This window comes from Sus scrofa, chromosome 14, assembly GCF_054392235.1.
Source record: "Sus scrofa isolate SSC_HxYL_T2T_F1_AM1 chromosome 14, Sscrofa_HxYL_maternal_Yorkshire_Landrace_v2.0, whole genome shotgun sequence".
Lineage (NCBI taxonomy): Eukaryota > Metazoa > Chordata > Mammalia > Artiodactyla > Suidae > Sus > Sus scrofa.
In genome coordinates, this window is record NC_139396.1 from 103867356 (window position 1) to 103890077 (window position 22722).

General features: G+C 49.9%; 1 protein-coding gene and 1 long non-coding RNA gene across 31 annotated transcripts in view; both read left to right on the forward strand.

Annotated features, from left to right (window-relative positions):
• Positions 1–4087, forward strand: part of ZMIZ1 (zinc finger MIZ-type containing 1) — a 192538-nt gene extending 188451 nt beyond the window's left edge. For all 28 annotated transcript variants that reach the window (XM_084997405.1, XM_084997408.1, XM_013983374.3 and 25 more), the window contains one exon: positions 292–4087. In XM_084997405.1, coding sequence (XP_084853531.1) covers positions 292–399 — 108 coding nt within the window. In that variant the 3' untranslated portion in view covers positions 400–4087. The remainder of the gene's footprint in view (positions 1–291) is intronic.
• Positions 4088–5052: 965 nt separating this feature from the next.
• On the forward strand, positions 5053–19350 carry LOC146396908 (uncharacterized). 3 transcript variants are annotated; one of them, XR_014828207.1, is made up of 3 exons: positions 5053–5285; positions 14133–14251; positions 16806–19350. It is a non-coding gene; the product is annotated as an uncharacterized LOC146396908 (long non-coding RNA). The 3 variants fall into 3 exon arrangements; XR_014828209.1 differs by having other exon boundaries at positions 5053–5170; positions 16806–18915; XR_014828210.1 differs by lacking the exon at positions 14133–14251 and having other exon boundaries at positions 16806–16994.
• Positions 19351–22722: the final 3372 nt, after the last annotated feature.

The following is a 22722-nucleotide window of genomic DNA, read 5'->3' on the forward strand; positions in this document are numbered from 1 at the left end:
GGCCCAAGTGCCCACGGCTCCTGGTGGCAGCATCTGAGCAACATGGTTCGTGAAGAGCCTTCCCAATTGGTGAGCTCAGGGCCCCTGTGTCTCAGGCTCAAAATAAAACTAGCACGGTGGCCTGGGTGCATCTGGGGACCACAGCGCTGCTAGTTTCCTTTGTTTGGGCCAGGACCCTAGGAGCCAGGTAGAGAGCAAATGAATAGGCCGAGGGGTGCCCTGCCTTCCTCACCCTGGGCTAGCCCAGCCCTCGGCCACCACCTTATCTGGGCGTCTATACTTCTTTTCCAGCTCCTTCCAGAACTCACAAACCCGGACGAGCTCCTCTCGTACCTGGACCCCCCCGACCTGCCGAGCAATAGTAACGATGACCTCCTGTCTCTCTTTGAGAACAACTGAAGCCCACCCCTCCGACGGGGCCACCCCTCCCCACACGACCTCCTTTCCCGTCTGCCCCACATACACCTTCCCGCTGGGAGCCCGTGCCCTCGGACCGCCGCCTTCTCAGTGTGGAGGGGCGGGAGGGTGCACTGTGAAGGCGCCGTGGGTCTGGAGCCCACGGCCAGAGCAGGCCCCGAAGATGACCCTCGAGATGAAGATGACCCTCGAGACGGGGCGCCGGCCCAGGGCGGGGGCACATGCTGACGGCGGCTTCCGAACGACCCTCCAGTGCCCCCAGGTTCTTCCAGTTTCTAAACTGTAACCCGGCCTCCCCGCTCCCTGGCCCAGAGCCGCCTCCAAGTGACTGTGAACCTGAGGGAAGGCCACCCAGACTCCAGCAGCCCCAAGCCTTGGAGGAGCAGCGGCAGTTGGTGGCAGTGAGAACGGCCTGCCTACCACCACCACCACCCACCACGGAAAAGCACAAACCTCTGGGAAAGAGAACTCTCAGGGGCCAAGGTTGTCACTTTGATCTCTGACCTCGAAGCCAGGATTCCCTATAAACACTCTCAGAAAGTGGAAAAGAGGACGAGATTCTGTGTTTGAGAGAGGGTGAGCCGTTTCTGCTTGGGGACCGGTGGGAAAGGGAGTCAAGGCCTCCTCGGGGCCAGGATGGCTCAGCAACCTTTGGACTCAGGCCAGGGCCCGGCTATAGGAGAGCAGAGAGAGAGAACCCAGCCAAAATAATCGTGCCCTTAGTTGGGGGGTGGGGTACTGCCGGCTAGAGTTGGAGTCCAATAGAAACGGCAACTTAGAACTTTGCTCCAAGCCACTCCGTTTTCAAACGAAGCAGCTTAAAGCTATGAAGTCATCTGGAGAAAAGGAACATTGGACTTGGACAGCAAGCGAACCATTTCTCTCCATACGTTCTGTTTCCTTCCTCCTGCTCCCCCCTCCCCACCTCCCCAAGACTGTTTCAGGGGACACCACTTCCCGCTGTCCTCGTACCCCTTTGGCCATCCGGACGGCAAGGTCAATGGTGGAAAGGCAGGAGATGCGCAAGCTCAGCGCAGGAACCCCAGGCATCCCTCTCTCTCCGGTCCTCTGTCTGGTCTGGCCTGTCCCTGTGCTTCTCTGCCCCAAGGCTTCAACCCACTATGTTGCCCTGTGTGCCCTCGAGCATCCCGTGGTGTTTCTGTGGCTGTCTCAGATGCCACACTTGGCTGCCAGCCTCTCCTTCCCTCTGTGTCCCTCTACCCCCACACTCCTGCTCACTCCAGCAGAAGCAGCCTCCCTCCACCACTTTGCTCCATCCCGCTTACTGCTCCAAGTCTTGAGCAGTAGCTTTTTGTGCATTGGTTCCAGGCTCCCCTGAGCCGTGTGGCCCCTGATGCTGCCGGGCCATTGGGTCGCTTGGGTTCCCTCTGTAAATGTGTCGCGCCCCTGCCTTCTGCTGCTGGGGCCCTCGCCTGCTCCCCCGTCCACTGTCTGTAATCTCAGTCTCCCTCTCCCTCTCTGTTTGGGGGGATCCTCAGCACTCCTCTAGATGTGACCGGAACGTTGGCCCCAGCTGTTGACTTCCAGTCACTGTGCCAGACGGGCCCCGGCACAAGGTTTTCTGTAGGAAAGCTGCCATCGTCCTGTCCCTGCCCCTTTTCCTTTGTCCTGTTGTCGAGGTTTTTTCAAACAGCCTGGTGTTCCGTATGCAAATCAATTATTTTAAGAATTGCTTTTGTAAATATCTTTGTGAATATTTTAGTATTGTCTTTGATAATATTCAACATTTTCATGACCTGGTTATAGCCTTTGCTGGTGTTTTTAAAATACCTTGACTCAACCACAAAAGACCGAGTCCCTTTTTTAAAAAAAAAAAACAACAAACAAAAACAAAAAAGCAACCAGGGCCATTTGTACAGATGAAGGGACGAAGAACATGGGTGGCTGTACCATGAGTTAGAAGACCAGGCCACCCACTGTTTCGAGCCATCCCCAGTTGGCTGGTGGGAACAAAGACGACACCAGGTAGCATGCGGCCATCTTTGCCCAGTGGCCGATAGCCCAGGCTGTGTCAGGCCATCTGGGAATGTTCCACCCCAGACAGACTTACAGACACCTTCCTTAGAAGGTCCCGCTTCCTGCCATGCAACGTTTTCTCAGAAAGGCCCAGGGTCCATTCTGGTTCTTATCAGGATGCCCCACTCTGCTCATGGACTTGTCCACAGCTTGCAATCGCCAAGGGCCGATACGCTCCCACAGCCCAGGCTCCAGGCACCTCCCTCAGCCATCTCGGAGGAAGCCATGGGCTCGGCACCTGAGGCAGGTTTCCTGGGTCCCCTCCCAAGTGAGCCTCCACCAGCAAGTTCAGCAAAGAGCTTTCCAGAACTGGGGTGCCTGAAGCCCGTGCTCTGGGGACAGTACTCTTCCAGGTGATTCTGGAGCCAGGCCAAGGGGGGCGGGGCAGGGAGGGAGGCATCAAGGCGCCTGGGGTTGGAGCAAGCCCCAGCTGGTGACATTCAGGTGACCACAGCCTCCCCAAGCAGGGGCGGTTCTGAACTCCGGGGAGATGCTTCCCTAATCCTCTCGGATGACTACTTGGAGCCATAAGTAACCTCAGCAAAAAAAAAAAACGATGCCTCAGCAAGCCACTTCTCCACGACAAGCATCCACCCAGGCCTCAGGCATGTTTCTGCCTCCACTCCACGGGATGGACAGGGCGCCGGCGGGCAAGCGGAACGGCCCAAGTACAAGCGATCGCCCCATCTCCTTGGTTTGAAGCTTTACCCATGTATCATGTTCCTGTAGCCATTTTTATTTTTTAAGAAACTTCTGATACTTTCTCCCTAACGGAGGCCCTGAACCCCCAGAGAGCTACATGTCTGCTCCCTCGGCCTGACCCATCCAGATAGGGCGACGTCGGCAGCAGCGACTCAAGGGACGTGTGTACATATGTAAATGAGAAATAGAGACATGTTAACAGATGCATTCATTTCCCTTGGAATGTGTATTGTTTTTATTTTACGGAACAAAACAAAACAAACAAACAAAAAAAGGCTTGGAACTCCATCTTGACGTGGAAAAACTAGATGCTGTCTGTTAGCGTATGTGAGGTCTCCCTCCGCATCTGTCTCACTCATGTAATATACTCTGACTCTGTGTGGAAAGGAATTTTTGTTCCGTTTTGTTTTTTATTTTATCTACATGTACTATTTAGCTTCAGTGTACTAGTCCTGCCACCTGTGTATTTTTAGGGTGCTATGGAAATAATGAAAAGAAACGGGGATTTCAGAAGAAAATTGTAACCAAATTCATACTTTGTATAATTTTTGATATCATGATCGCAGGTGATCCACACGTACACACACGAACACGCCCACCGTGCAGCCTGAAGTTACTCCCACGGCGACCGTCATCGTCTTTGTACATCTCTGTACAATGCAATCATTTCATACTTTAAACTGGTCAGAAAACTAATTGTGATTTCTAGTCTTGCAAAGCTGTATGTAGTTAGATGATGTGACAACCTCTAATATTTATCTAATAAATATGTATTCAGATGAAACCTGTATATTAGGTGTTCATGTGGTTATTTTGTATTTAAAGATCAAATTATTTGACTATTGCTAGACATTTCTATACTCTGTTGTAACACTGAGGTATCTCATTTGCCCATGTTAATTTTTTTCTAAATAAATGGACAAAAAACAAAGGTTTGGCGAATTAGCTATTTTGTGAATGTTAAGGAGTGGTATGGGTGTTTCTGTTTTTGCTTTTAAACCACCACCCTTGCCCGATCACGCTACAAAAAAAAAAGAAAAATCAGCCAGGTGTTAAGTTGGAAGAGCCTCTGACAGGTGTTCCTGGAAGAGGCTCTGGAACCTGGGTCAGAAGGATGTTCAGAGCCCAGTGCTCTTGCCTCCCGGTGTGTCCAGGTCTCCAGCAGGCCCTGTGCCTGATGGTGGGATGGACAGGCAGGCAAGGAGGAGGCCCTGAACAAGGCCAGGCTCTGTGTGGGGTGTGGGGAGTCAGACCCAGTGTGCCACAGGGAGCGTGTGCAACGCGGGCCGGACTCTGATAACAAGCCCCTCGTGGACTCCCTGGGCTGAGGAAGAGGAATCTAGTCATGGTTACACAGACGCTGTCCTGTTAACCACCTCTCTCTGGCCACCCCACCTCCTCTAAGGAGACCTTGGGTCTTTTTTTGCATAACTGTGATTTACGTAGGTTTCTCTGCTACAGCCCCTATCCAGGTCCCAGTTCTAACTGTCCTTACAGCCTCCAACTCGCAAATGACTGCCCATCCTGTGTCTCCTCCTGAACTTTGGGGAAGTGAATCTGATTCTCAAAGCCTAGCAGCCAACTGCTGGCCCCTTCTACTCAACTCTGCCCTCAGGAGATAGAACAAAAGCAACTGTGGCTGTCATGGCCTCCCCTCCTTAGAGACTAGGTGAAGGCAAGCCCTAAGAAGGAAGTGGGGGCTGGCAGGCACCCCAAAATATATCCCCTGGAGTGTGTGTGGAGGGGAAGGGGGTGTGTCAACAGAGAGTGGAGGTCTGTGAGTATGCGTGCGCACGCGCATGTGTGTGTGTGTGTGTGTGTGTGCGCGCGCGCGCGCGCGCGCGCGTGTACATGTACGTGTTCGCACACGCATGCGCCAGAGTGAGCCAGGAGGACATGCGCAGGGTGTCATCCGCCATGGAACTGCTTCCATGGAGAACTGGGGACCAGGAATTCCTTCACCTCCCAGGCTTCTCCAGGGCTGCCAGTTTCTCTTCTCCGAGGGAGATGAAAGGTGAGGAGGAGAAGGCAAATTCACATTCAAAATGGAATCCTGTGGCCACTCCCTTCTTCCGGCTTCACAGAGCAGGAGACGTTTTTGTCTGAGAACAGACCCTCCCAGAAGAGGGGTGAGTAGCATCAGTGAGTTTCCCAAAGGGGCCCCCCAGCTCCGCACTGTCTTGGAGCAGTGCTTCTCCATGACCCCATCCAGTGGTCGGTGAAATCAGCTTTGTGGGTTGTGACCAGCACTTTTAAAAGAAACAGATGTGGATAAAGTAGAAAAACATCAAGGGTGCCCAACACAGTAAGGGTGAGCATTGTATTGAGAAATTTTCTTACAGTTGTGTGTATGTGTGTGTCTGCCGAATCATGATGTAATGTTAATTCATACTTGTGGGTTGTGGTTAAAAACAAAAAGTTTGGAGTTCCCATCATGGCGCAGTGGTTAACGAATCTGACTAGGAAGCATGAGGTTATGCGTTTGATCCATGGCCTTGCTCAGTGCGTTAGGGATCCAGCATTGTTGTGAGCTGTGGTGTATGTAGGTTGCAGACGCGGCTCGGATCCCGCGTTGCTGTGGCTCTGGCGTAGGACGGTGGCTACAGCTCCGATTCGACCCCTAGCCTGGGAACCTCCATATGCTGTGGGAGCGGCCCAAGAAATGGCAAAAAGACAAAAATAAAAAATTAAAAAAAAAAAAAAAACCAAAAAGTTTGAGAGTTCCCGTCATGGTGCCGCAGGAACAAATCTGACTAGGAAGGAACCATGAGGTTTTGGGTTCAATTCCTGGCCTCGCTCAAGGGGTTAAGAATCCAGCGTTGCCGTGAGCTGTGGTGTAGGTCACAGACGCGGCTCGGATCTAGTATTGCTGTGGCTCTGGTGTAGACCAGCAGCTGTAGCTCCGATTAGACCCCTAGCCTGGGAACCTACATGTGCCTGTGCCGCAGGTGCGGCCCTAAAAAGACAAAAAGCCAAAAAAAAAAAAGTTTGAATGCCATTGCCTTAAAGGCAGGAAGTGGGCAGGGGGTGGGGCAGAAAAGGCAAGGGGGTATGCTCCCCTGACTTCTTGGTAAAAAGCAAACCTTCCTGCTGGTCCAGCTTCAGAGCTTGAAGCCAGAATACAGCTAAATACAGGCCAGTGACCACCTCGCACGGCTGCGTGGAGACCCGCCCACCCCACCCCACTAACTCCTCCCAAGACCAACTACTTCCTTGTGGGTCTAGAGTGAGAAGCATGCACAGGAAAAGCCTAGCGAGGACCTGGCTCAACGCAGCTTGGAGCTCAGCCTCCCACCAATCCCCTCTCCTCCTGCTACTCTCCTCCCTCCCACCCCTCACCCAGGCCTGTATCACTTCCTCCAGCCAATCAGTCATCTTGTGTGTCCATCTTGTGTTTTGTTCTTCCCAACTCACCCTGCAAAGCCTCCCCACCACCCCCACCTCTGAGCCCAATGACTGTCTCTCCATATAAGGTCATAGGGAAAGTTATCCAGCCCTACGGAACAAATTAGGGTCTCCAGCCTTGCTGAAACCTCAAGGCAGGGTCTCCCCACCCATCGACCCACTTCCCTCTTCCTCCACTCCAGCCTCCTGCTCCACCATCACACAGATCCCCACTATCTTTCCCCCACCCACGAACCTACCTCCATCCTCCCCTAGCCTTATCTTCTTCCGCCCAGGCCCAGGGGATGTGCTGTCCCTTCCTCAGTGGGGGCCAACCCCTGACACTGTCACCACCTCTTCTGGGAGGGATATCAGCCCCTTGCCTTTACCCTCCCCCACTCATCTTCCCTGGTCTGGAGCTTTGGGCTCTGAGTCTAACAGCTTCATCCCCACCCTTTGCTGTCCAGCCTCTCTCTGCTCCTTCTTACCAGACTTAGTCTCTCCTTGATCACGCATCATCCTTGATACCCTGCAGCCTATGTCTCTGAAGTTCTCTGAAACTTCTCCTACAAGCTCACTTGTGACCCCTTGGTTGCTAAAGTCTGTGTGGCTTTTGGAGACTGGATCTCGCAGCTGACCTTGACAGTTGCAATTTCTGCCTTGAAACTCCCTGCTCTTGGATTCCATGACAACACCCTCTTCTGGGTCTTCCGTGTTCCTGAGATCCCCCTGATCGTAACTTCTTTGTCGAATTCATGGGTTCCATGGTTACTCAGTACAGCAAACTCCGTCAAGGAGAGCTTGATGATCTAAGGGTGTTGGCTGCCAGCAGCTCACTTCTCTCTACTAAAGAACTGCCCTCAGCAGACAGGGACCTCCTTGCCTGGGGTGACCCACCCTCACCCCTGCACATGCACCCCCATGAGAAAGTCCACAGCCAAAGACTGATTATGAAATGCCACCAAAAGACAGCCTCTTTGGTGCAATGCGGCTACTGTTCCAAAGTCTTCCCTGTGGATCAGGTCAGGGCTGGACTTCACCCAAAGCAGGATGGTTTCCCTAATCTTTCCTTCTCTTCTTCCTCGTTCCCTCCTTTGCAGGTTTCTCCTGAGAGCACTCCCTCAATAAACCGCGGGAATCTGAAGGCTCATCTCAGGCTGTGCTCCTAGGGAACCAGACTAAGATAGTGGGTGCCAGGAGGGAGCCAGGGAGGCAGCCTCTAACAATAGGGTGCTGGAGGCCAGTCACTGACCAGATGTGAATGAGGTCCCATCACTGGTGACAGTTGCAGGCATGGGATAACCATGCATCTGCTATGATTTTCACCTGCAGTAAACTAGAGTGGCACATGGGTGTGGGTGCTCTGCCAGCTGGTGCAATGTCTCTGGCATTTGAGACATAGGAGGAAAGAATAACTATTAGGACTATGGAATTGAGTGGCTATTGCTAAGTGTCACTGACTCACTGAGGAAAAGAAATGACAGTCCCAGATCTCTTCCTCACACTCAAAACAAAGGGGAGAGGCCACGGAAATCTATTGGAGAGACGTGCAGATCTTATCTTCTGCAGCTCTAGAGCAGAGTGAGGTCAGGTAGGGACTTCATCATGAGTGGCAGAAGCTCAGAAAGGGCTGGGTGCTCCATCAAGGTAGTTTTCTGACACCAAAATCTAGCCTTTAGTATGGAAGAAATGAGACTCCAAGACTTGAGATGAGCCTGGTGGCCTCCACGCCTACCCCCTCAGCAGATGTCTGTTGCCTCATGGAGGCTTTATTATAACCAGCTGGCAGACGAGATTCCTGAGCATGGTTCATAGATGAGGCCACTTGGTATGTGGATGCAAACCACATGTGGGCCGAGCCCACACTCCAGTCCCATTCAAGGGGCTAGAAGTCCTCAGTGAAAGGGCATCCATCTTATAGGCAGAGATTTGGGCATTGGGCCTGGTCATCTACTCTGCACTGAAAGAGAAGTCACTGAGGAAAAGATATCCTTATGCTCATCATGGCAGGGGGCAAATGGCTTAGCCAGCTGGTCAGAGGTCTGCAAAGAGCAAGAGTGGACTATCTGGGTCAGGAGCCCTGAAAAACAGCCATGTGGTTAGACCTATGAGAGGAGGCGATAAGTGAGGATCCATGTGGCACATTTTAACAGACACCAGGGAGCACTCACTGCAGAAGAGACACCAACCAACCCAGGAGAAAGGATGACTGGGCCAGTGGGTATTAGCCAGCCTCTGTCCAGAGCCCTTGCTCTCTAGCTAGTCTTTGGACAATAAGGGCCTCCATACAGCTTCATGGAGAACAGAATATCACAAAGGCAGAGTCCAAGTTAGATGTGAGCCCTACAGCTTGGGTTCCTCTGAGCACCAGAGCTGATCTAGCTACTGCCACTGCCAAATGGCCAATCTGTCATCCACAGAGACCAGAGCTGAGCTCCTGATATGATAACGCTGCAGGAGGAAACAACCAGCCACCCGGTGCTAGTTTACTACCTAGGACTCCTACTGTGGGAAGGGCAGTGATTCACCTCAACCAGCATTGATACATACACTGGGTATGGGTTTGCCCCTCTATGAGGCCCAAAGCCAGCCCCTAGCTGAGGGCTCACAGAGTGTTTGATTCACTGCCCTAGGCTCTCATTCAACATTGAGGCAGGCCAGAGGTCTAAGTTACAGAAAATGTAGTGTGAGAATGGCCCTGAGGTGACAGAGCTACTCTTCTGAGAACTTACACCCCCTGAGGGGTAGCCCACAGACAATGGCAAGGTGGGGGTGGGGGGTGCAGTGAAACTGGGAGAGGCTAGCCTTGACCTGATCACAGAGCAAGGGCTTTGGAGCTTAAACTATCCACAGTGACGTCTTCCCAGGAGTGGGAACTCTCTAAACATCCAGGAACATCAAGCTTACTAGGAGGAAAAAGGTCAAGTTACATAAGCTGGAGAAATGTTTCTTATAGACCTGGGAGACCCTGAAGAAGTCCATCTATCTGAAGCCGCAATGTGGAAAGAGCACAGGCAGGGACCAGGTGGAGAGTGAGCGATGCCCATGGAGTCAGCTGTCTCCACCCCCTCCTGTCTGAGTTTTTCCAGCCTGAGCCCCAGGCATGGGAGTGAGGAAGAATTCAGGCTGACCCCAGCCCAGCCACCATCTGGCTGAGGGCATAGAACACCCAGAGGGAGGACTGTCAGCCGAGGGCTGGGGCTACTCAGTCCCCAGGTCCGTGGGCCGAATTGGTGATGGTTATTGATTGAAGCTGCTGTTCCAGGCTAGTCTGTTATGCAGACATAGGTTGCCAAACCATCAGCATGTAGCAAATTCATGTTTGCCATGCAGGATGTGCTGGAATTTGTTATTTTAGAAGAGCACCAGCTCAGGGAAGGGAGGTAAACCCCCACCATCCTCTCCATGTGTCACTCCCAAGACCTGTCCAAACAGGACCCCTGTGGACAATGTGAGGACTCAGGAAGGGCCTGGGCTTTCGTAAGGCTTTGAGGAAAGATGGGGTGTCCCAGGAGAAAGGTTAAAAGAAAGAGATGATATGGGGAAAGTGTCAGGAAGTGCCTGTCACTCTGAAAAGGCAGATTTTCGGAGGCCTGGGCAGGGCCACCCCCCTGTCAGTGAGAACACCACTCATGCTAGGAAGGGCACGGTGACTGATTCCTACCCACCCCCCAAAGGTCTGAGACTTTGAAATGATCACCCAACCCTCTTCAGCACTTTCACAGTGGCTCCACACTTAGGAGACAGTGAGGGTCTGCAGCTATGGGCCCAGGGGTGGCACCCCCTGGGTCCAGAAGGGCAGCAGCTTCTCCCTCACTGTGGCCTCAGAGCTGCACCAGGCACCTGCCCCCCAGTGGTATGTGGTGGAGAAACAGGTGTATGTCTGCCAGCCTCTTTCCTCCAGGAGCAGGAAGAGGCTGGGAGGAGACACCTGCCCAGATCTTGGTGCCTGTTGGAGGAGGAAAGAGCCTCAGGAAGCACTAGGTAATTCATGCAATGGAGCTCCTGCCCTCCTGGCACAGCAGGAGAAACAGGACCAGGGGCATGGCCCCAGGCAGATGATCCCTCCCACCCTCGGAGCCCTGACCCCGGTGACCACAGAAATGAGCTGGAAAGGCCCGGGGATGCAGGTTCCAGGAAGGTCTCAGGTACCGTGCACTGCCTCCTGAAGACCCAGCCCCTGCTGCTGCCAGAACAGACCAGAAGGAAAAAGTACAAGGATAAGCCAAGTGCCCTCAGGGCCTCAGAGGCAACATCACCATGAAGAGGGTACCACAAGGAGGTGTACTTGCAGCCCGTCTCCTGTGGCTTCCTTTGTAAATAGCACACCTCCCAGGAGAGGATGCCCAGAGGACTACTTGATGCTCAGGTGTTTGTGACTCACCTGAGCCAGGCTAAGGGCGGGGAAAGAGGCTCAGGAGACGTGACAATCCTTCCATGTGCTGCTCCAGGTGGTGACCCACGATACCAGCCCCTGGGCAGTTGTCCTGGATGGGCCTGGAATCACTTCCTGGTACAGAGACACCCATCCTTGGCCTTCAGAGCTGGCCAGGCCACAAGGGACCTGGAGTAGAGAGCGAATGAGAGAGAGAGAAGCAGGCTTCCTATTGAAGTCCCAAAGCTGTGTGACCAGAAACATTCATCCACTCTCCTTTCAAGGCTTCAGTGTCCTCATCTGGGCCCCCTGCCTTCTCATCTCCTTGTCACAACTACTGCCTTGCTAAACAGAGGAGGTGAGCAGGCAGACAGAGCCAGGACTGCACAAGGGTTCCATAAGGTGTGGAAGGAGGTGCCCATGGAGGAAGCAGAATCCTAGCTCTGAGGCCTGGGAGAGCCAGTCCTGAGTCTCAACCCCACAGAGTCCTCAGCTTTGTGGGGATGACAGTGTCACTGTCGACATGTGAAAGCCCAGAGGGGTTAATGGTTGAAACAGAATGTGGAGGAGGCCAGCGGGGCAGTGGCTGCGGGCCAACGCCTTACATTTCCTAAGTGTTCTATAGATAGTTTTCACGAGACAGACACACAGGCTTCATGAGGGACCAAGTCTGTTTTGTTTGCTGTTGTATCCACAGTACCTAGAAAAGAGCCTGGCATATGGCAAATGCCTAAAATAGTTACTTACTGAATAAATGAATGAATGAATGAATGAATGAACCACCAGAAGAGGGGTGAGTGAAGGCTGTCAGGTGAGCTGGACCATAAAGAATGAATCAGAATGAGATGGAACAAGGACCAGGAAGAAGTCACAGTGTGTGCACAGGCTCAGAGGCGTGACAGTCTTTAGCACATCTGGAAATGGCAGAATTTCCACTGAGCCTGTAGAAGACAGGATGTTGACGAATCTGGGGTGGGAATCGAGTCTTTTCCTTGAGGACACTGGGGAGCGGCTGGGGGTAGTTTGCTAATTAAATGTGGTGGGTTTTGTAAACAGCTTTATGGAGATGCAATTCGCAGACCATGCAATTCACCCATTTAAAGTGTGCGATTCAACTGCTTTTAGCAGAGTCACACAGTTGTGAATCACCACAATCGATTTCAGAACATTTTCACTGACCCCAAAAGAAATCCCATGCCCATTAACTCTCATCCCTCAGCCCTCCCATCCCTGCAGCCCTAGATAGGCATGAATCCGCTTTCTGTCTCTATAGGTTTGCCAAATCTGGACATTTCATGAAAGTGGAAGCATACAGCCTGTGGTCATTGGCTACTGACTTCTTTAAGTTAGTGTGATTTTTTTTTCATTTTTTTCTATTGAAGTATAGTTGATTTACAGTGTTGTGCCAATTTCAGCAAAGTGACCCAGTCATACACACACACTCACACTACACATATGTATATGTATGTATATATTTTTTCTTTCCTATATTATGTTTAATATACATGTTTCTTATATTATTTCTTATATTATGCTCCATTAGAAATTTATCCCAAGAGACTGGATATAGTTCCCTGTGCCATGCAAAAGGACCTCACATATAATGTTTTTAAGGTTCGTCTGTGTTCTAACATATACTGGTGCTTGATTTCTTTTTATTGACAAATAGTATTCTATTGTATGGATTTACCGCATTTATTTTACCCATTCATTAGTTGATGGACATTTGGGTTATTAAGACGTGGTTTTTAAAAAGGTCCTCTGATGGCTAAAATGAACAAGACTGGCAACATGAAATGTTAGCATGGATGTGGAGTGACCAGAACTCTCATACATTACTGGTGGGAGTTTGTAATAGTATAACCACTTTGGAAAATGTTTGGCAATTTCTTATAAAGATAAATATATGTATCTACTATATATCCCAGCAATTCAACTTGCAGGTATCTCCTCAAGAGAAATGAGCATATACATCCACACAAAAACTTGCAGCATTTTTCATAATAGTAAAAAAAAAAACCTGGGAGTTCCCACTCTGGTGCAATGGGATCTGTGGGTCTTAGGAGCACTGGGACACAGGTTTGATCCCTGGCCCAGCATAGTGGGTTAAGGATCTGGTCTTTCTGCAGCTGCAGCTTAGGTTGAAACTGTGGCTTGGATCTGATCCCTGGCCTGGGAACTTCATGTGCCTTGGGCGGCCAAAAAAAAAAAAAAAAAAGAAAGAAAAAAGTGAAAAAGTAAAAAACTGGAAACATCCTACCTGTCCATCAAGAGGAGAACAGATGAACAAATTGAGTTACATTTGTAAAATCAAACCTTATCCAACAAGTCCAAATGATGGATAAGGGTGGTGAAACAGCTTGTTGGGTGGAAGAAGCTAGACATAAAGGAATACGTTGTGTATAGTTGTGTATAATTACTATGAAATTCCATTTTATGTGAAATTCAGGAACCTGCAAAACACATCAAAACAGAGGTTGTTTTGAAGGTGGAGTGGCTGATTGAAAGGGGGTGCGAGGGAATTTTCCAGAGTGATGGAAATGTTCTACAGCATGTTTGGGATGTTGGTTGTGCAGGGATATACATTTATCAAAACTTTTCAAACTCTACTCTTCTCTAGTTCCCATTGCGGCTCAGCAGGTTATGAACCCGACTAATATCCATGAGGATGCGGGTTTGATCCCTGGCGTTGCTCAGTGGGTTAAGGATCCAGCGTTGTCATGAGCTGTGGTGTAGGTCACAGACTCGGCTTGGATCCATTGGTGCTGTGGCTGTGGTGTAGGCCGGCAGCTGTAGCTCCGATTCCACCCCTAGCCTGGGAACTTCCATATGCCATGGGTATGGCCCTAAAAAGACAAAAAAAGAAAAAAACAAACAAACGCTGTACTCTTCAGATCCGTGCATTTTGTGGAATGCAATTTATACTTAAATGAAGTCGGGGATGAGGGTGGGGAGCACCTCTTTGAAGCACTGAGGAAATTTGACTTAGGGGCTCAGGCTAGAGCATATGGAGAGGCCTCTTCTGGTCTCTAAGGTGAGGGGCTATGGCCTGGACCTGGGGCAGGAGCCGCAGAATGGGGATGGAGAATGGGCAAGAGGGATGCTGAGAAGGTGGAGAGGGCAGGATGAGAGGGCATGCTTGACTGACAGGAGGGGGCAGTGGGGAAAGGGAGGAGGTGTGTGTGACTCATGGGTTCTTTCTCTGCACCTGCAACAGGTTAGACCGCAGCCTTTTCCTCCTCCTTCCCTTGGGCTTCCAGCTGTCACCTGTGTCACCATCTTGTGATACTTCCTGATTCATGGGAGAAGAAGCACAGATGACTTCTGCTTTATGAGGTCAGCAGAGAGGGGCCCTGGGGCTTTCCAGATGTGCCTGCTGCGGTACAGGGGTTGGGGGGAAGAGGGGGGAGGAGGGCGCAGGCCTAGCAGGCCGCATTGGATCATGAGTGGTTTGGAGCATTTAGGGACCATCAGAACTTCCAGGAAAAACCATGTGGGAGATGTAGCCAACCTCCGCATGTAACTAAGGAGAGGACCCAGATCCCAGAAATGAGAGGACTAGCTCAAGGCCTGCCTTCCTCCCACCACCTCCCATGCACCTCTGATTTCAGCTGGGTTGGCAGCTGCTTGTACAAGAGTCCAGCACAGACCCTTCCCTCCCAGAGACCTGTGAGTGGGAAGCCTGAGAGGAGTTACCCCTCGGAATATGGCTCAGGAGGGTGGGGAGGCACAGAAATCCAGCTGGCTCCCTCTGTGGGCCTCAGCCGGTGAGGTACATGGTGGCCTGGGGCAGAGCTGGGAGGAAAGTCTCAGCTGTGTCATGCTGTCATCATCTACCCCACCCTTGAACTTCCCTTAAGAGTATCCTCTCCTCAGCATCTGATCCAGCCCCTTGCCTCAGCAAGGACTCAGCCCCTTCTCAAATAATTCCTCTGAGATGTTTTACACTGACTCTCAAGAACTGTGCTTTTTTTTTTTTTTTCCATGTGGATATTTATTTATTTTTATTTTTATTTTTATTTTTTTTCCCACTGTACAGCAAGGGGGTCAGATTATCCTTACATGTATACATTACAATTATATTTTTCCCCCACCCTTTCTTCTGTTGCAACATGAGTATCTAGACAAAGAAGAACTATGCATTTTTAAGGAGCTGTGATAGGGTTCCCTTTGGGTTCCACTTTTTACCCTACTTCCAGGCTGGTGCTCTGAATTATTCCAGAACAAAGGAAACTGGAATGTATTTTTTTAATGTTTTATTGAGGTATACCAAAAAATATGACTGCATTTATCATCAACGTAGAGTTTGATGAATTTTACACATACACACACACACACACACACACACACACACACACACACACACACCAGCCAGATCAAAACATAGAGCATTTCCAGAATCCCAGAAGGCTCCTTATACCTCCTTCCCCCTAACCTAACCTCTAAAAGCTGGAAAAAAAAAAAAAAAAAAAGAGGTGGCAGGAGTTCCCTGTTGGCTCAGCAGGTTAAGATTCAGCTTTTGGAGTTCCCATCATGGCTCAGAGGTTAATGAACCCAATTGGTATCCATGAGGATGCAGGTTCGATCTCTAGCCTCGCTTAGTGTGTTAAGGATCCAGAGCTGCCGTGGCTGTGGTGTATGCCAGCGGCTATCGTTAGTTTCGACACCTAGCCTGGAAACCTTCATATGCCATGGGTGCAGCCCTAAAAAGACAAACAAACAAATGAAAAATCCAGTGTTAGGCTGTGGGTCTGGTTACTGCTGTGGCGTGGGTTCAGTCCCTGACCCAGGAACTTCCACATGCCATAGGTGTGGCCAAAAAAATAAAAAGGAAAAAAGCCAAGATGGCCTGCCAGGGCGGCACCCAGCCCCCAGTCCCCCACCCTAGCATTGCAGCAAGCACATATGGAAAGCCTCAGGGCCCCGCTCTGCTACCTCATAGAACCAAAGTCATCTGTGCTCCTCTTGTGCTATCTGATTTCTCTCACTCTAGATTAGCTTTACCCACTCTTGTACTTCATACTCTGGCTTGCCTTTTTTTTTTGCTCAACATAATGTCTGTGAGATTTACCCATGCAGTTGTTTGTAGCAGTAGTTGGCTGCTTTTTATCACTGGGTGGTCTTCTGTTGTATGGGCGTGCCACAATGTATGCATCTCTATTATTGCTAATGGGCATTTGGGTTGCTTCTAGTTTGGGGCTCTTATGAAATTCAAATAAGGTATTTGTGCAAATGTACACACTCATTTCTCTTGGTTATACACCTAGGAGTGGAACTTCTAGGTCACAGATAAGCATATTTTTAGCTTTAGTAGATAAGTGCCAAGCAGTTTTCTAAAGTGATTGTACCAATTTACACTCCCACCTAATAATGTACATAAGTTTCAGGTATGCCTCATCCTCACTGACCTTTTTATTCTAGCCATCCTTAGTGGCTTTAATTTGCTTTCCCTAATGATTAAGGATACTGTGTGTCTTTTCATATGCTTAGGGGTTATTTGAGTATCTTTTTTTTTTTTGTGAAATGCCTGTTCAAGTCTTTTAACCACTCATTATTGGGCTGCTTGCCTTTTTGTGTTGATTTACAGGCGTTCTTTATGTGTACTATATGTGAACATTTTTCAGATGTATGTGTTGTGAATATCTTCCAGTTTGTGGTTTCACTTCTTTCTTTTTGAATTTTACTTTTTCTTCCAGTTTTATTGAGATATGTGACATATAGCACGTGTAAGATTAAGTCGTACATCATGATTTGACTTGACAATCATCATCAAATGATAACCACAAGTTTAGTGAATATCTATCATCTCATATAGATGTGGCTTCACTTCTTGTCTTATGTGTTTTGTTTTTCTTTTTGTTTTTTTCTTGGCCACGCCCATGACATGCAGAAGTTCCAGGGCCAAGGATGGAACCCATGCCACAGCAAGAACCAGAGCTACAGAGGTGACAACGCCAGATCTTTAACCTGCTGTGCTACCAGGGAACTCCCACTTCACTCTTAATTTCATTTTCTTAATGGTATCTTTTGATGAACAGAAGTTACTAATGTTAATGAAATCTAAGTTATTCATCTTCTATGTTTAATGCCCTTTGAATTCTCTTTAAGAAATCTTTGAGAAGCCTAGGTTTTGTGCTAGTACGGGAAAAAATTCTGGCCTCCTTCTAAGGCAGGATTCAGTCAGCTATTCCTCACCCAGCCCTGTCGGTGAGGTCAGCTGTTTCTTAGTTTTCCCACCCATTTTCCATCCACCCACCCACCCTCTCATCCCCCTTCCATCCATCTACTCACCCATTGATCTATCCCATGTTTATTGCCATCACCATGAACTAAGTGACGATAGGTACTGAAAGACTGAAATGGAGATGGAGTTATTGAGATGAAAAAGACCCCCAAGGAGCTTAAGAGCTGGTGGCAAAAATACAACCTACATGAAATCCTTGACAGATTTCCATTTATCCTCATGCTATCCTGAAATTTGTAGCTTTCATACATTACTCTCTGTAACTTCCATTCATTTGTCATTGTTCTGTGACACTTCTTCCAATATTTGTAGATAGTCCTGTTCCCACAAGTATGAGCTGCAAATAGCAAAGGTGATTCTCACCTCCCTCTTTTTAGATACTTGGCCTTTATTGATATGGTCCAAAATGGTCAGCAGTCCTGGTCCACCATTGGCTTAAATACTGCTTGTGACCAGCCTGTACTCAAAGAAATGTCCCTGTGTCTGGGGTGGGGAGGAGACAACTTCCTTAGGGTTGACTGGCCAGCTGTGGATATTTTAAGGCTGGCTTTGTGGGGCCAGCATGTGGCCCAATCTGGCAGCAGAGAGGTGGGCACTGGGCCCAAACAAGAGTTTCAATAGTCTAGTGGAGCTGGCCAAGAAGGAAAAAGGGTCTGAGGGTGGGGGTACAAACAGCTTTGCAGAAGGATAGTCTCCTTCCTGGCTGAAGAGGGTCACCTCCAGGTTTCTGCTGCTGGTCTCAGGTCAAGCTGGGGCCTGGGGCTTAGGGTGGGGCCTGGGGGCTAGCAGTGGAGAAGGTAGAGAATTGACATCCAACCTGGGGGGCCCCCATCTAGTCTCTAGCCACTGACTTGGCAAATGTACCTCATCTCCCAGCCCAAGACTCTCCCTGCCTGCCTCCCCGCCCTGACCTCTTTCTGGGGCAGTGGCTCAAAACCAACAAAAACATTGAAGAGCCTGCCGGCCCTGTCCCCGACCAGCCAGGTCCAAGTCACTCCTCTGTGATCTGACTGCCCAGAATCCCTGCAGGCCTGGCTGCCATCCTGCCTGCATAACACCTGCCCTCCCAGGGACACTGGCCCTTTGTTGAAGGAGATGGACTATGGGGACAGCCCTGGGGAGGGGCTCAGCTAAGCAGGCCAGGCTGGCGCCAGGCAGGACTGGGGGGCCTCGGCAAACAACGCCTCCTACAGAGTGGCCTGCTGGGCGAGGGCAGGACGGGGCAGTGAGCAGCAGCCCAACCACAATGCCAGATGGGACTGGAACAGGGATCAAGGACTAGAAGGTGAGCAGGCCTGCAGGCCCCAGCCACAGGACCCTCATCAGACACACACTCACAGACATGGAGGTTCCTCCTCTTCCCTCTCCTCATCTCTCTGCCCAAGCTCAGCCCCTCATGGTGTCTCTGCCAGGTCTGGCTCGGGGAACCACAGCCACTCCTGCCAGGGGTGACTGGATCCATGGCTCTGATCCCTCAGTGAACTGAGAGAGCTTGAGACTGGTCCTTCTGTTCCCTCTTCTCCCAGAGCTTAGGGGTGACAGAGACCCCCTGACCTGAAGTCAGCCCCTCACGGGCTGTTGGTTGTGCCAATTGAGAAGTAGATCTGGGCTGAAAATAGGATCATTTCCACCCTCTCTCTGCTAAGCATGGTGCTGAGTGCTTGACCTGCAGCCTCTCATTGGATCCCCCCCACAACAACCTCCTCGAATTATGCCGGGGTTACATCCCAATAAATGCATCTTAAGTTGAAAAATATCATTAAGTCAGAGTTCCCGTTGTGTCTCAGCAGTTAACGATCCCAACTAGCATCCATGAGGACACCAGTTCAATCCCTGGCCTTGCTCAGTGGGTTAAGGATCCAGCGTTGCCGTGAGCTGTGGTGTGGGTCACAGACTTGGCTTGGATCCCGTGTTGCTGTGGCTGTGGCATAGGCCAGTGGCTACAGCTCTGATTGGACTCCTGTGAACATTCACTTGCTGCGGGTACGGCCCTAAAAAGACAAACGGACCAAAAAAAAAAAAAAAGGAAAAAAAAAGAAAATATCATAAGTCAAAAATGTATTTAATACATCCAACCTACTGAGCTTAGCCTAGCCTACCTTAAATGTACTCAGGATACTTATATTAGCCTACAGTTGGGGAAAGTCATCTAGCGAAACCAGTTTTACAATAAAGTGTTGACTTTCTCATGTACTTTATTGAATACTATACTGAAAGTGAAAAACAGTTGGTTGTATGGATAAACAATGGTTGTCCATGTGTTGGTTGTTTACCCTCGTGATCAAAGGCCAACGGGGAGTTGTGGCTGCCCAGCATTGACTAGAGGGTAACACACATCGCTAGATCAAAATTCAAATTTAGAAGGCCTGTTTCAACCAAATGTGTGTCAATTTCACACCATCTAAATTGAAAAATCATAAGTGGAACCATTGTTAAGTCATGGACCTCCTATCCTAGTAAGAGCAATATTAGGTGACTCCCCAAGATCACCCAAGTAGTTGGCAGGGAGCCCTGAGCTCAGGCTGCCTGATTCCTAAGCCCATGTCCCTAGATAGTGGGTATAGTCGTGGACAGTGTCAGGTGGGAGGGTGGAGGCCCTGATGATCAACTCTGAAATCTGCTCCTTATCCTGGAGGAGATGGGAATTATTAGTGGATTTCACAGTGTGCTTTATTTTTATTTTTTAATTTTATTGAAGTATAGTAGATTTATAATGTTGTGTTAATTTTTGCTGTATAGCAAAGAGACTCAGTTATACATATACATACATATTCTTTTTCTCCTTTTTTCCAGTATGGTTTATCATGGGATATTGAATATAGTTCTCTGTGTTATACAGTAGGAGCTTGTTGTTTATGCATCCTGTATGTAATAGTTTGCCTCCTCTAATCCCAAACTCCCAATTCTCCCCTCCCCTACAGTAATCCCAAGTCTGCTCTCTATATCTGTGAGTCTGTTTCTGTTTCATAGATATGTTTATTTGTGTTATTTCATTTTATTTTATTTTAATTTAATTTAATTCAATTTAATTTTTATTTTTTTGCCCTCACCCACAGCATGTGGAAGTTCCTGGGCCAGGGATCCAACCCTCATGACAGTGACCCAAGCCACAGCTTTGACAATGCTGGACCCTTAACCCACTAGGCCACCAGGGAACTCCTCACAGTATGTTTTAGAACAATTGCTCCAGACAGAGTTTAGGCAGAGGGACCGGAAAGCGGGCTGTCTTAATGATCCAGGTGGCAGCCATGGAAGGTGCCCTGGGCTCTCTATCCAGGAAAGATGGCAAGGAGTAGGGTGAGCTGGGAGGCCACGCTCCTCTGGGCAGCCCCAGCAACACCTGCACACAGTGGGACGTGCAGGCCTGGCCACTTGAACTGGGTGGGGCTCCCACTGGGGGGGTGCTCAGGTTTGGGCAGAACTGCATGAAAGTCTGGCTATCCCTGCCCAGGCCTGCTCCCTACGTCTGTCTCTCAAGGGTTTGTCTCCCCCAGTAAACCACAGTCTCAGCTTCTGCTTCCCCGAGGACCCAGGCAACCTTGACCACAGCAGCAGTAGAGGAAGGGGCAGGGGTAGATCAGAAAGAAACTCTGTCTCAAACAAACCTTGCTTTGACTTATTAAGGATTTAAACTCTCAGTGGCCAGATTTCCTCATCTGAAAAATGGAGTTAATGATCTCCAGAGCTAATGATCTCTTCCTTGCAGGGTTACCATGGGGAGTCAATGGTGGAATGAATGTGAAGCCCTCAGCATTGCAGGCAGATTAATTAATACACACGGGTGTTAAGATTTTAGCATTAGCTCCATGTGTACTGAACAATCTGCTTTATTGTAAGCTTCCTGAGGTCAGGGACTAGGTTAGTCTCACTCTTCAGCTGGGCTGGAGTCCTCGCAAAGGCTGCCTCATGCATGTGTCTGGCAGCTGGGACTTCAGCAGGGGCCATCAGCAGGAATGCCTTCATGTGGCCCCTCCATGTGGCCTGGGCTACCTCACAGTATGGCAGCAGGTTGTCAAGAGCAAGAGTCAGATGGAAGTTGTGTTGCCTTTACTGCTTAGCACAGGAAGACATGCAGCCTTACATTCTACTGGTTAGAATCGAGTCCCAGAAGCCAGCCCCTATTCAAGAGAAGGGAATAAGACATTACCTCTTGATGTCAGAAATGGCATTGAAATTGTGGGTGTATTTTAGAACCACCACAGCAGAGGTTTACTGGCAGCTCAGCACTCCCAGACTCTGGGATGAGTACTATTTCTAATAGGGGCATTTTAATAGCTCAGGTGACAACTGGCCTGGCCAAAGAGCTCAGCATCTCTGCCCCAAGTTGAGTCTCAATTGCAACTGCTCAATAAAGAAGTGAGTAAATGCATGAGTTAGGGAGGGAAGAAGGAAGAGTGACCAGGTCCTGGGCATCCTGGAACCTAGCGCTCAGCCAGGAACCAGTCCTATCTGATCTTGCACTCAGCTCTCACATTTGGACCATGTCTGGCCCCCCAAGCCTTCTATGTCCTCACTCTGTGGGGCCGCTTGGGCTACTAGGACAGAGACCTGCCTCCCTCTCCATGGAATTTTGGCCCTGTCCCCAGCTCCAGGCTGTCAGATGTTATGGATGACCATCACCTTCCAGTGGAGATTCCAATCAACTCCTCTCAAAGACCCCACCCCTGTATGGTGCCAGCTGAAGGTTTAGGGTCTCACATCTCCCCATCCAGAGATGCTCAGCCTCGCTGAATTTCCTCTCTCACTGCTCCATCCCAAATCCCCTCCCAGACTACCACCTCTGTGCCCTGAAGTATTGGGAGTCCTGAACCCAGAGAAGTCCAGGGGTTGGATGAGAGCACAGATGGAGACAAGGCAAAAGATAAAGCCCTGGCAAAGCAACACAAAAGGCTGGGCAGGCAAAGGGGGGACTGAGACAACGATGGGAGGAGGGTGGTGGGAGAGATCTGAGGGAAACCGGGAGACACAGCCCAAGGTCAGCCTAGCATCAGAGAGCAGCTTACCAAGAGGTTATGCTGAAAGGTGCCCTCAGCCGAAAGGATGGCCAGGGAGCAGCCACCATGAGGAGCCGTGAGGTGCTTTCAGGGAAGAAGGGCATGGGAGTTTTGATACTTTGTTATGGCATCTATGGAAGCTCTGCAAAACTATTATAACACCCCAAACGAACAAGAAGGAGGTCTTGCCAGACAGAGGCTTGTATGGGGCCCTGGTGCATTGATGGGAGCGCTGGGCAGGGCAAAGAGCCCTCACCAGGCTTGGGAGTACACGGGATGCCTCCCTGTGGCAGGGGGCAGGAGAGCTTGAGGGGGATGTGGCTGCAAAAGTCTGCAGTACCTGGTCAGCAGGTGGAGCAGGATCCTCCTTATATGGCCAGCCTGGTGAAGCTGACCTTCTACTGTAAGAACAGAGCAACTCCATCGCTGTTCAGGGAGGGGAGAGGCTACACCTGCAGCAGTGGACCCACGAGGTAAGAGCCCAGTCTGTGTGGAGAGTATAAGTTAGGGGCCTCCAGGAAGCAGATGCCAAGTTGAGATTAGATGGGAAAGAAACATATTAAAGGAAA